At 41.6% G+C, this 14,176-nt stretch overlaps 1 protein-coding gene and 1 non-coding gene across 3 annotated transcripts in view; one reads left to right on the top strand and one right to left on the bottom strand.

Moving 5' to 3' along the window:
* Positions 1 to 14,176, bottom strand: part of CBL (Cbl proto-oncogene) — a 99,670-nt gene that overhangs the window by 12,208 nt on the left and 73,286 nt on the right. For both annotated transcript variants that reach the window (XM_012470303.2, XM_012470304.2), the window contains 3 exons: positions 7,805 to 7,936; positions 7,339 to 7,716; positions 4,608 to 4,702 (listed from right to left, as the gene is read on the bottom strand). In XM_012470303.2, coding sequence (XP_012325726.1) covers positions 4,608 to 4,702; positions 7,339 to 7,716; positions 7,805 to 7,936 — 605 coding nt within the window. The remainder of the gene's footprint in view (positions 1 to 4,607; positions 4,703 to 7,338; positions 7,717 to 7,804; positions 7,937 to 14,176) is intronic.
* Positions 2,964 to 3,068, top strand: LOC135274658 (U6 spliceosomal RNA). The gene has a single exon (XR_010342447.1). It is a non-coding gene; the product is annotated as a U6 spliceosomal RNA (small nuclear RNA).

Below are 14,176 nucleotides of genomic sequence, written 5' to 3'. Positions count from 1 at the left end.
CTACTTTTAGTAGAGACGTGGTTTCACCATGTTGGCCAGGACGGTCTTGATCACTTGACTGCGTGGATCTGCCTGCCTCGGCCTCCCAAAGTGCTGGGATTAAGGCATGAGCCACCACCCAGCCTTCATTTGAGTTTTTTTTCTTATGTATACCTATTACTTTTATTAGCTTGGTGCAAAAGTAATTGCATTTTTTTTACTGTTAATGGCAAAAATCGCAATTGTTTCAACACCAACCTAAATATGGAAAAATTAGCCTTTAAAACTCAGCAAATATCCACTCAAGATTTGTGCAACACATGCTGAAGTTCTGAGGCAGAAGTGTATTGGTATCTAAAATTTACTCTGAAAACATCAAAAGACAGATTATAGTGTGATAAAACAAGTATAATAAAATGCTAAAAGTAGAATCCAGGTGATCAGTATATGGGTGTTCATTCTAAAATTCTTTCACCTTTACTATCTTGGTAATTTTTCACAATCAAATGAGGTGGTGGGAGGACAATCCACGTTAAGAAAGAAATGCCTAGGCTGGGTGCATGGCTCATGCCTGTAATCCTAGCACTTTGGGAGGCCAAGGAAGGCAGATCACCTGAGGTCAGGAGTTTGAGATCAGCCTGGCCAACATGGAGAAACCCAGTCTCTACTAAAAATACAAAATTAGCTGGGTGTGGTGGCACATGCCTGTAATTCTAGCTACTTGGGAGACTGAGGCAAGAGAATTGCTTGAACCTGGGAGGTGGAGGTTGTGATGAGCTGAGATCCCACCACTGCACTCCAGCTGGGGCAACAAGAGCAAAACTCTCTCTCTCAAAAAAAAAAAAACAAAACAAAACAGAAACACCTAGATTTTTCGCTGGACCACAGTGGCATGATGACAGCTCACTGCAGCCTCGACCTCCCAGGTTCAAGTGATCCTCCCACCTCAGCCTCCTCAGTAGGTGGGACTACAGGCATGTGCCATGATACCAGACTAATTTTTAAAAACAATTTTTTAAAATAGAGATGGAGTTTCACTATGTTGCCCAGGCTGGTCTTAAACTGGGCTCAAGTGATCCTCCTGCCCTGGCCTCCCAAAATGTTGGGATTACAGGCCTGAATGTTGAGATTATAGGCCTGAGCCACCCCACTCAGCCCTAGTTTGTTCTTAATGTGGTATTTGGCCATATTGTGTCAGTGAAGGTGTAGGGAAATGAATGGGAACTTCGTTACACAGCTGTAGAAATAAGGAATTAACATAGTTCTGTTATGTAATTCAACATAAGTATTTATCAAACATGCATACTTTTGGTCTCAAAAATTCCATTTCTAAGAATTTTCCCTAAGGAAACCATCACGAACATTCATTGTAGCATTATTTATAATGCTGGACTCTCACCTTAGCCTCTCAAGTAGCTGGGACTGCAGGCGTGTGCCATCATGTCCGGCTGATTTTTTACTTTTTGTAGAGATGGGAGTCTTACTATGTTGCCCAGACTGGTCTCAAACTCCTGGGCTCAAGCGATCCTCCTGCCTTGGCCTCTCAAAGTGCTTCGATTACAGGCATGAGCCACCACTTACAGCCAAGAAACATTACCTTTAAAGGAGTAACATTAAGGCTGAGAGCTAATTTCTAAACAGAAACAATGGAAGCCAAAAGAGAGTGGAATAATATTTTTTAAACTGCTGAAAGAAAACAACTTCAGTTCAGATGCTATATTTGGCTGAGCACAGTGGCTCACATTTGTAAATCCCAGCACTTTGGGAGGCTGAGGCAGGCAGATCACTTGAGGTCAGGAGTTCAAGACCAGCCTGGCCAACTTGGTGAAACCCCACCTCTACTAAAAAATACAAAAAAAAAATTAGCTGGGCATGGTGGCATGAGCCTGTAAACCCAGATACTTGGGAGGCTGAGGCAGGAGACTTGCTTGAACCTGGGAGGCATAGGTTGCAGTGACCCGAGATCATGCCACTGCACTCCAGCCTGGATGACAGAGCGAGACTCCATCTCAAAAACAAAAACAGATGCTGTACTCAGTGAAAGTATCTTTTTAAAAAATTAGAAGTGGGCTGGGCATGGTGGCCTACGCCTATAATCCAGTCTGGGCAACATGGCAAAACCCCATCTCTACAAAAAATGCAAATATTAGCTGACCATGGTACCATGCATCTGTGGTCCCAGCTACTTGGGAGGCTGAAGCAGAAGGATCACTTGAGCCTGAGAGATTTAAGCTGCAGTGAGCTGAGACTGTACCACTGTACTCCAGCCTAGGCAAAAAACAGAGCCACTGATTTAAAATACACTCTAGGCTAAGTGTGATGGCTCATATCTGTATTTCCCAGCAACTCAGGAAGCTGAGACAGGAGGATCTCTTGACACCAGGGTTCAAGACTAGCCTGGGCAACATAGCTAGACCTTGTCTCTACTAAAAATAAAAAATTAAAAACTTAGCCAGGCATGGTGGCAAATGCCTGGAGTCTCAGTTACTCAGGAGACTGAGGTGGGAGGATCTCTTGAGCCCAGTACGTTGAGGCTGTAACGAGATATGATTGTGTCTTTGCACTGCAACCTGGGCAACAGATCAAGACTCTATCTCTAAATAAATAAATAAAACTTCTTTTTTTTTTGAGACAGAGTTTCACTCCTGTTGCTCAGGCTGGAGTGCAATGGCGCGATCTCAGCTCACCACAACCTCCACCCCGCAGGTTCAAGTGATTCTCCTGCCTCAGCCTCCTGAGTAGCGGGGATTACAGGCATGCGGCACCACACCCGGCTAATTTTGTATTTTTAGTAGAGATGGGGTTTCTTCATGTTGGTCAGGCTGGTCTTGAACTCCTGACCTCAGGTGATCAGACCGTCTCGGCCTCCCGAAGTGCTGGGATTACAGGCGTGAGCCACCGCGCCTGGCCAATAAATGAAACTCTTAACAAGTCAAGAGTGCATGATGGAATCTCTCAGTAACTATTAAAGAATAGAAGGAGTTGTGCTCACTTCAGCAGGACAAACACTAAAAGTGGAAGGATACAGAGATGATTAGCATGGCCTCTGCACAAGGATGACTCTGCACAAGGATGACACACGAATTTATGAAGCGTTCCCGACTCTGCCTCCCAAAGTGCTGGGATTACAGGCATGAGCCACCACGCCCGGCCAAAAATTCTAAATTTCTATGTACCCTAATTACATAGGCTAAATATACAGGTAACACAAATACGCATAACTAAAAGGAAAAGAAAAAAACCACAGTCATAGGTGGAGAATTTAATATACTTTTCTCAGTTATCAGATAGCAGATTTTAAAAAAGATTCTAGGGAGATATAAGATTTAACACAACTAACAAACTTGACCTCATTAACTTATATAGAATGCTTCAACCCAACAAATGCAAAATACACTTTCTTAGGAACTAAGGGTGGTATAAATTACCACAATTTGCCATAAACTAGTTGACAATATGGTTTCTGACCACACTGGAATGAAGCCAGCAGTAGCAGAAGGATAACTAGAAAATTTTCAAATGTATGAAAATCAGGCAACATATAAACAACTCATGAATTAAAGAAGGAATTAGAAATAGAAAAAGTATGTTTTGAACTTAATGACAATGAAAATATGACATATCAAACTGTACTCCAAACTGTGTGGAATACAGCAAAACATCTGTTTGTGTACTCCCTAAAATCCTATGTTGAAGCCCTTACTCTCAGTGTATGCATAGATTTTTATCACTAAACACAGTCTTCTGTATCCTTGGGTTCTGTAATTATGACCAAGTTTGGCTCAAAAATACAGTATTCATTAGAACCCACATATAGGGAGGGTCAACTTTTCATATATGTGGTTCCACAGGGCCAAATGTGGGACCTGACCACGTGCATTCTGGTATATGCTGGGGTCTTAGAACTAATGCCCTGCATGCATATATACTGAGGTGTGGCTGTATTTGAAGATGGGGCCTCTAAGGATGTAATTAAGGTTGGATGAAGTCATAAGGATAGGACCACATCCAGTAGGATTGGTGTCCTTATAGGAAAGAGACCCCAGAGAGCCTGTGCGCGCAGGCACGCACTCTGTCTCTCTCTCTCTCTGTCTCTCTTTCTCTCTCTGCGCAAACACTGAGGATGGCCATGTAAGGACATAGTGAGATGCAGAAAGAGAGCCCTCACGGGAAAGCCACCATGCAGGCACCCTGAGCTCAGACTTTCAGACTCCAGAACTGAGAGACAATAAATTTCCACTATTTAAACCACCCAATATGTGGTATTTTGTCATGGCAGCCTAAGCTGACCAACACAGCATCCATTTCATGAAGCTAGAAAAACTGCAAATTAAACCTAAAGAAAACTAGAAGAATAAAGAACACAGAGCAATGAAACAGAAAGCAGATATCCAAAATTACTTCCTTGAAAATAGTAAAATTGACAGGCCCTAGCAACACAGATCTAGGTACGTGTAAGCAGAAAAAGGAAAAGAAGGAAATACTCTAAAACATAAAATATAATCATTTCTACGTGGTGTAAACAGATTTTTATTTTTTACACTTCTCTTGGTTTTCAAAATTTTCTGCAAATAAGCTGTTTATAAGTACCAACTCCACTGTATGCAATATAGCTTTAGCAGACTTACCTGGCAGCCAGAGAATAAATGGCATTGGCAGATGAGGAAGGTTTGATTTTGGGGTGGTCGCACTCTGGACCTACTAATGGGCTGCTATTCATACTCTGGAAAGTAAAGAAAAGTGTTGAAAAAGAACTTCCTTACCACAGCTGAGCACCTCCTCTTATGGAACCTTTTCAAAATAACAATAACAGATACAGACCTAACTCTCAATGCCATACCTGGGGTTATCCCATCTGACAAACACTTAGAGGCTTAGAGGTTTTAGGGCTCTGAAGAACCTTCAAATGTAAGGGTTAGGGAGATGGAGATCTAGAAAGAGTCAGGGAAATGAGCTTTTTGGTTTAATTCTAAAAAGATTTGAGTAAATTGGCTATCTACACAAATATCATTAGTATCTTAAATAATCTATATCTAAACTCGAAATGGTCATTCTATACTGACACTGCCAGAAAGTCAAACCTAATCCACACTCACTAATTAGGTTGTCCACCACATAGACGCCACTTGATTGTTACCCCTTCTCTGCAACCAATGAATATGCCATTCACTTAGTGCCACAACATTTCTCAACTTCATTCTTCCCATTCCACCTCCTTAGATTTCTACCTACTTGCGATGCTTCCATCAGCTGCTCATTTGAAATTCAACAGTCAGCCAGGTAAAAGCTTTGTTTTTATGTACATGTGGTGCATGTGTGTGGTACCTCATTTTTTTTCTACCCACTAACTGCTTTTCAAGCCTTAACGGGTCTTTATTTCATGCTCTCAAGGCTTCGACCTAATATGGCTGCCCACTCTGCTCATAAACAATGATTGTCTCTTTTGCTCATTTAGCACTGGCTACATTAAACCCCTTTGTTATTCTTCAAACAGTCTCTCCCAAATTCATTTGCTTTTCCCTTCATCCTGGAATAATCTCCCCTGATATCAGTATGGCACATCCTCCCTACTGCTACAGGTTTCTGCTCAGAATTGTACTCCATAACTTCATGAACCTCCCACTCCTGTGCCAGCTTTCTCTATACACTTCTTTGGGCTACTTTTCTCCACACCACTTGTGACTGTGAATATACTGTTATTCAATTAACACATTTATATTCCATCTTCCTCCCACTAGAATATAAACTTTCTGAGGGCAAGACTTTTTGTTGAGTGCATAAATGAATAAAACATCAAATATTCCTCTCCCACCTCCCAGTTCTGGACCCCTTATTGCATATTTAGACAACGGACCAGTAACCTATCTATCTCCTTCAAATGTTCTTCATTTCCTACCATACAAATGAAAATTCTTTTTTTTTTTTTTTTTTTTTTTTGAGACAGAGTTTCGCTCTTGTTACCCAGGCTGCAGTGCAATGGTGCGATCTCGGCTCACCGCAACTCCCGCCTCCTGAGTTCAGGCAATTCTCCTGCCTCAGCCTCCCGAGTAGCTGGGATTACAGGCACGCGCCACCATGCCCAGCTAATTTTTTGTATCTTTAGAGATGCGGTTTCACCATGTTGACCAGGATGGTCTCGATCTCTTGACCTCGTGATCCACCCACCTTGGCCTCCCAAAGTGCTGGGATTACAGGCGTGAGACACCGCGCCTGGCACAAATGAAAATTCTTTTGGGAGAGGGTTCTCAAGTCTCTCTAATCTAGTGTGAGTTCCTTTCCAGCTCTTTCTCCTGACAAAATTTCTGCTCTACTCAAAATAACCTAATCACCATTCCACAATACACCTTAAGCATTTCTGTCATTGTGGCTGTTATCAATCTGAAAACCATATCCACTTTCCAAAGAAATATGTCCTATTCAGATGCCACTCTTTCTATAAAGTCCTCATGATTGCCCTATCTGGGAATATCCTCTTATTTCTCTAAAACTTAAGTATTTTCTAGTTACATTACAAATGGCATTTATAAAACGACATTTACTGCAATATTTACAAACTGCCTCATCTGGTCTATGAACATACACACTTCTTTTTCTTTTTTTTTTGTGGAGACAGAGTTTCACTCTTGTTGCCCAGGCAGGAGTGCAGTGGGACAATCTTGGCTAACTGCAACCTCTGCCTCGCAGAACCAAGCAATTCTCCTGCCTCAGTCTCCTGAGTAGATGGAATTACGGACGCCCGCCACCAGGCCCAGCTAATTTTTTGTAGAGATGAGGTTTCATCATGTTAGCCAGGCTAGTCTCAAACTCCTGACCTCAGGTGATCTACTCATCTTGGCCTCCCAAAGTGCTGTGATTATAGGCATGAGTCACCACGCCTAGCCACTCTTTTTGAGGGCAGGAATTATGTTACAGTATCTCTGAATTCCATATAAAATCTATCACAAAATTTCAACCCATAAACATCTATCCACACATATTTTTCTTCTTGTTTTTCAAGACAGGGTCTCACTCTATTGTCTAGGCTGGAGTGCAGTGGTGCCATCATGGCTCACTGAAAGCTTGGCCTCCTGGGCTCAAGCAATACTCCCACCTCAGCCTCCTGAGTAACTAGAATTACAGGCATGTGATACCACACCCAGCTAATTTTTGTATTTTTTATAGAGACAGAGTTTCACCATGTTGCCCAGGCTGGTCTCGAACTCCTGGGATCAATTGGTCTGCCCACCTGGTCTCGAACTCCTGGATCAACCGATCCACCCACCTCAGACTCCCAAAGTGCTGGGATTACAGACATGAGCCACTGTGCCTGGCCCAGACATATTTCTTAACAGACTAGATAGTTTCGAAATTAAGACTCACCATGGAGGTATCCAGACTGAACGTGCTTCCGAGTCTAGGCACATCTGGTCTGGGCTCCATTTGTGAAGGCAATGAAAATGGAAGTGAGTGCCGGTTGGTTAATTCTCTTCCTGTCCAGGGATCACTGGAACTTGGGGCAGACACAGGTACTTTGGGGATTGGCCGGGGCAGCCATGAGTCTCCAAGGCGGCTAGAGGGGACAGGGGGCAGTTTGTCTCTGGATGGACAATCGCCTGGTGTACAAGGCAGGGGGCGTCTCTGAGGCCGGGATTCTGCTCCAACAGAATATGGCCGGTCTGGAGGTGGTGGTGGTGGAAGATCTCGAAGTGTGGGAGGTACTGGCAATGGTTTGTCTTTATGAAGGGAGCCAGAAGCAGCCTGTGGAAGCACAATGAAAGCAAATCAATCAAAATCCACTAGTACACAGCAAAGAATCTGAAAACTGCAGTAATGGAAAATGCTTTACCTTAGAAGCAGTTCCAAGAGCAGAAGCACTTGAGGGAACACACACTCGCTGCGGCAGAAGGTCAAGCCGTGGTGGCACCGGAGGAAGGGAAGCTTGTGGAGCCATGGAGAATGGAGAAGGAGGCCGTTCCACCTAGGGCACATTAAAAATTTAACAGGTTACTCTCATTTGGGGAAATGGCATCTTTCAACTCTCCTAAAGCTGTAGATGGCAAATACCATGGGAACATTTATAACTACAAATGGGCCAGACTTAGGTTTGAGGTTGAACACACCCTCTTAAAAAAACTTCCAGAGATTCTAGCACTTCCTGAATTACTTTTGTGTCACCGTAAGAGGGCACTCTCAATCACAGAAATACCATACCCATGGCAAGCTACAGGTAATCTATCTAGAAATGACAGGGCTACAAAATGTTTCCTAGCTTACAATTTTAAAAATTACTACAGTTTTCTACCCTCTCATCTTTGGAGAAAGAAAAAAATCTTTTCAACATTAAAAATAGGAATCCCTATAAAACCAAGGGGACAGGTCAGACATGGTGGCCCAGGCCTGTAATACTAACATTTTTTTTTTCTTTTTTTTTTTTTGAAAGAAAGTAAAAGAATGAAGAAGAGGAGGAAAAAGGAAGAGAAAGAGAGAGAGAGAGAATGGGAGTATTGCTTTCTTGCCCAGGCTAGAATGCAATTTAGTAATGAGTTTTGAAAACCTCTTTTACACCGATAATTATACTTAATGATGTAGTCAGGAAGAAATAAGGGAAGAAAATAACAAACAGACAGCCAACCAATATTTCATTTAAACCTATGAAATGCTATGCGATTACTGAGGAGTGATTTACTTCCAATTATGTAGTCACTTTTGGAATAGGTGTGAGGTGGTAATGCATGTTTTGTGTATTTGAAGTGGAGAGTTCTATAAATGTTTATTAAGTTTACTTGTTCCAGGTCTGAGTTCAAGTCCTGAATGTCCTTGTTAATTTTCTGTCTCGTTGATCTATAGAATCGTTAGCTCTTCTTGTTACATTAATCCTTTTACCATTATGTAATGTCCTTCTTTGCCTCTTTTGATCTTTGTTGCTTTAAAGTCTACTTTATCAGAGGCGAGAATTGCTTCTCCTGCTTTTTGTTTATTTGTTTATTTTTACTCTCTGGTTGTAAATCTTCCTCCTTCTCTTTGTTTTGAGTCTTTGTGTATTGTCGCATGTAAAATGAGTCTGGATGCAGCATACAGATGGGTTTTGGCTTTTTATCCAATTAGAATATATATAAGTTTAATACTGGTATTTGATGCTAGCTGGCTGTTTTGCCCATTAGTTGATGTAAATTTTTCATTGTGTTAATGTTCTTGCTTTTTGATATATTTTTGGAAAGGCTGATATTGGTTGTTCCTTTATATGTATAGTGCTTCTTTCAGAAGCTCTTGTAAAGCAGGCCTGGTGGTGGTGAAGTCTCTAAGTACTTGTTTGTTCGCAAAAGATTTAATTTTTCCTTCGCTCATAAAGCTTAGTTTGGCTGGATAGGAAATTCTGGGTTGGAAGTTCTTTTCTTTAAGGATGTTAAATATTGGTCCCCACTCTTTTCTAGCTTGTAGGGTTTCTGCTGAGAGATCTGCTGTAAGTCTGATAGGTTTCCCTTTATGGGTAACCTGACCTTTCTCTCTGGCTGCTCTTAGTATTTTCTCCTTCATTTCAACCCTAATAAATCTGGCGATTATGTGCCTTGGGGTTGGTCTTCTTGAAGAATATCTTTGTGGTGTTCTCTGTATTACCTGGAGTTGAATATTACCCTGCCTTGCTAGGTTGGGAAAGTTTTCCTGAATGATATCTTGAAGAATATTTTCCAACTTGGATTCATTCTCTTCATTACATTCAGGTACACCTATCAAACGTAAATTAGGTCTTTTCACATAGTCCCATATTTCCTGGAGGCTTTGCTCATTCCTTTTCATCCTTTTTTCTCCAATCTTGTCTTCTCGTTTCATTTCACTGAGCTGGTCCTCGACTTCTGATATCCTTTCTTCTGCTTGATCAATTCGACTGTTTAAACTTGTGCATACTTCGCGAAGTTCTCGTGTTGTGTTTTTCAGCTCCATCAATTCACTTATATTCCTCCCTAAATTGTCCATTCTCATTAGCATTTCATCAAACCTTTTTTCAAGGTTCTTAGTTTCTTTGCATTGGATTAGAACAAGTTCTTTTAATTCACAGAAGTTTCTTATCACCCACGTTTTGAAGCCTGCTTCTGTTATTGGAACACACTCGTAATCTATTAAGCCTTGTTCCGTTACTGATGAGGAATTGCGATCCCCTGTAGAGGGAGAGGCATTCTGATTTTGAGTATTCTCTGCCTTTTTACGCTGCTTTCTTCCCTTCATTATATATTTATCCCTCTGTCGTCTTTGTAATTACCGACTTTGTAACTAGGTCTCTGAGCGGACGTCCAACTTTTTGATTCCCAGCGCCGAAATCTGAGCAATCCACTGCACCGGCCAAAACAGCGGTGTTAAGATTGATGGTGCTTTTCTGCCCGGGAATCTCCGGACTCTGCACCAAGAACTGCCGCTCTAAGGCGCCAGCTAAACCGCCGCACCGGCCACAAGTGTCGCCCTGGCAACCCGTGGGGCTCCTCCACGGGGAATCTCTTGGTCCGTGAGCAACAAATATTCGTCTGAAAGTGTGGCGTCCTCTTGTTCTCTGCGCTTTCACTGGGAGCTAAGTGCCCGAGCTGCTAGTGATCAGCCATCTTCAATACTAACATTTTGGGAGGCAGGAGTTTGAGACCTAAGTATGGGCATAGTAAGACCCCATCTCTACAAAAAATTAAATTAAAAATTAGCTGGGCTGTGGCGGCACACAGCTATTCAGGAGGCAAAAGTAGGAGGATTGCTTGAACCCAGGAGTTTGAGACTGCAGTGAACAATAATCACACCACTGTACTCCAGCCTGGGCAACAGAGCAAGAGCCTGTCTCTAAAAAAAGAAAAAAAAAAGTAGGGGGGGCATATATTAATCTCAACAAAGTACCTGGGAAAACTGTTTGAGAGGCATAATAAAGAAAGAGATCAATGATGGTAAATTCTCTGTGGGTTATTAAGATAAGAAAGAAGATGACAGGTACAGCGGCTCACACCTATAATCCTAGCATTTTGGGGGGCAAGAGGATTGCTTGAGGCCAGGAGTGCAAGACCAGCCTGATCAATATAGTGAGATCCCTCTAAAAATATGCTTTTTAATTAAATTTTTTTAAAGATGAAATTTATAAAAGAGAAATGATCAAGTATATCACTAAAAAGCATCTTGAGTCCTTCCAAAGAAATAAATTATTCGAATTCAAGAATTAAAAGGAATTAACGTTTTCTGCCAATTTGAGTTCCAAAAAAATGAAGTACCAAATTAGAGGAAAGAACACATATGTAACTTTTCCATTTCCCTGCATATAGCAGGGTTAGGATAGCTGATAAGCTTGTCAAAGTAAGCTGTCAAGAGATATACAGTAATTCATTAAAAAAAAACAAAAAAAGAAATGCTACTCTGCATTTTAATTCCCCAATAGGAAAGCAACACTGATGAAATAAAGGCAAATATATAAAATACATATTATAAGCATTTGTACAAGATGACAGAGAAACAGCCATCCCCATACTTAGTCCTGTTACTAGTGCTGGGTGGTGGATGAGAGAAAATAAAGCTCTTATCTTTAGCTATTTACTTTATCCACATGTTTAAGATAATGGGCTCCCAATTAGCTGACAATGTAGCATGAGGAGCTCAACACCTCAATGACAAAAGTCAAAATTACTAGTCAACCCTACTCTCACTTCATCGTAATTATTTAGTCAGTAGCCAATCCTGCTGATTTTTCCCTAAAAGATTCTCATATCTGTATCTTTCATTTCATTCTACTTACCAACCTCAGACCTTACTTATTGATGGGAGACAGGGTCTTGCTCTGTAGCCCAGGCTGGACTGCAGTGACATAAACATGGTGCACCGCAGCCTTGACCTCCTGAGCTCAAGGTATCCTCCTGCCTCAGCCTCCCAAGTAACTGGGACAACGTGTTTGCCACCACGAATGGCCTTTTTTTTTTTTTTTTGGCAGTGGTGGGTAGGGATAGACAGGGTCTCGTCATATTGCCCAGGCTGTTCTCAAACCTCTGGGCTGAAAGCGATCTTCCTTGTCTTGGCCTCACAAAGTGTTGGGATTACAGGGGCAAGCCACCATGCCTGGCAGTGGTTTATTAAAAACAACCTAGTGAACTTCCCAACCTATAGTTCATCTCACCACATCCTTCTGCCTACCACTATCGGCTTAGCCATTCTTAAACACTCACCAACTCAAAAACCACCAGTAATTCCCAATTTGCCCTGTTACAAAATCTCACCCTCCTGCCTGGCTTTCACAGGTCTCTGGTCTCTGCAACCAACAGTATTTCCCACAACTCCCTAACAAGCATCAATGCTGCTCTATTCAGGCTCATCTCCTCAGTGTTTCCTGCATGTGCTATGATTACTTCGACTTCCGTATCATTCTTCAAGTCTTTTCCCCATTCTGGAAAGCCCTCTCTGCCCACCATCTATCTTTCTCTCATTCCTTAAGCACAGAGGGTTGAACTAGTATTTTTTCAATTCATGCCTCAACATCATAACTGATCCTTGTAATATTCTTTTATCACAGCATATAAGGTTCTAGAAAAAGAGGAAAATTTACAAATGGAAAATAATCAGAGAAATAATATGCGAACATTTCCAAGACCTAAAGGACATAAATATCCAAATAGAAATGGTTTATTATGTACCCAGCTCAATGAAGGAAAAGAAACCCAACAACAAACCAACCAAAAATACCCTTACATTTTTTCATCAAATCAAAGATGAGGAAAATATCTTAAAAGCTTCTGGTGACAGAGGGAAAGGCACTGAAGAGCAGAAATATACTAGAAGCTAGAAGTCAGTGAAGCCTTAACAATTTAGAGCAGAATATTTATCAACCTAGAATTCTGTAACTAGTCAATTCACATTTGAGGGCTGCATAGTCATTTTAAGATACCAAGGATCTCAAGAAGTTTACCTCTCATCTTTTCACAGAAAGCTGTTTTAAGGACATAAAGAAGTAAAGCAAAAAAGAGGAAAACACAGGAACTAAGGCACTCCAACAGAAGAGGCAGTGAAGTCCCATGAGGGTGGCAAGGGGACACCTTAGGGTGACAGGGAGTGTGGCACAGAGAATAACTGGTGCAGACCGGAGCTGAACACACATGACTCCTATTTCCCACACAGCAGTACACAGTATCACATACTACTATACTAACAGATTTTATTTCATGGAAACTATATTGAGAGAGTATCTGAGAGTATGGTATGATTTGGTAGTGACAGGTACAAATTGAAAACTAAGAAAATATACTATGCAGCCATCAAAAACGATGAGTTCGTGTCCTTTGTAGGGACATGGATGAACCTGGAAACCATCATTCTCAGCAAACTGACACAAGAACAGAAAATCAAACACCGCATGTTCTCACTCATAGGTGGGTGTTGAACAATGAGAACATATGGACACAGGGAGGGGAGCATCACATACTGGGGTCTGTAGGGGGGAAATAGGGAAGGAACAGCGGTGGGGGTAGGGAGTTGGGGAGAGATAGCATGGGTAGAAATGCCAGATATAGGTGATGGGGAGGAAAGCAGCACATTACACTGCCATGTGTATACCTATGCAACAATCTTGCATGTTCTTCACATATACCCTAAAACCTAAAATGCAATTAAAAAAAAATTGAGGAAAAAAAAAAAACTAAGAAAATAAAAATAATTATACCAGGAAAGCAGAAAGTTGTATAAGAAAGCAAAAGTAAGCCAGGTGCACCTGTAATCCTAGCACTTTGGGAGGCCAAGGTGGGCAGATCACAAGGTCAAGAGATCAAGACCATCCTGGCCAACATGGTGAAACCTTGTCTCTACTAAAAATACAAAAATTAGCTGGGTGTAGTGGTGCATGCCTGTAGTCCTTGCTACTTGGGAGGCTGAGGCCAAAGAATCGCTTGAACCTGGGAGGCAGAGGTTGCAGTAAGCCAAGATCACGTCACTGCACTCCAGCCTGGTGACAGCGAGACTCTGTCTCAAAAAAAAAAAAAAAAGAAAGCAAAAGTAATTACTCTATAGTATGCTACTTGGCACAGTAGGGAGTGAAATCATGTAAACACTGAATACTAAACCAAATTCAAATAATTGTAGTGGGAGGACATGGAGTAGGGAGGAGGGAGATAAGAGACCTAAACCCTTTCCCACAATATCTGAGGTGAAGAGATCAAGAATCCAGAAAAAGCAGTATAAGCATATGGTAGTAAACAGTTTCAAGAATTAAAAATCCGAA

This window comes from Aotus nancymaae, unplaced genomic scaffold, assembly GCF_030222135.1.
Source record: "Aotus nancymaae isolate 86718 unplaced genomic scaffold, 86718_ANA_hifiasm-v0.15.2.pri h1tg000012l, whole genome shotgun sequence".
Classification (NCBI taxonomy): domain Eukaryota; kingdom Metazoa; phylum Chordata; class Mammalia; order Primates; family Aotidae; genus Aotus; species Aotus nancymaae.
Note: the sequence above shows the minus strand (reverse complement) of the source record. Positions and strands in the feature narration are given on the sequence as shown.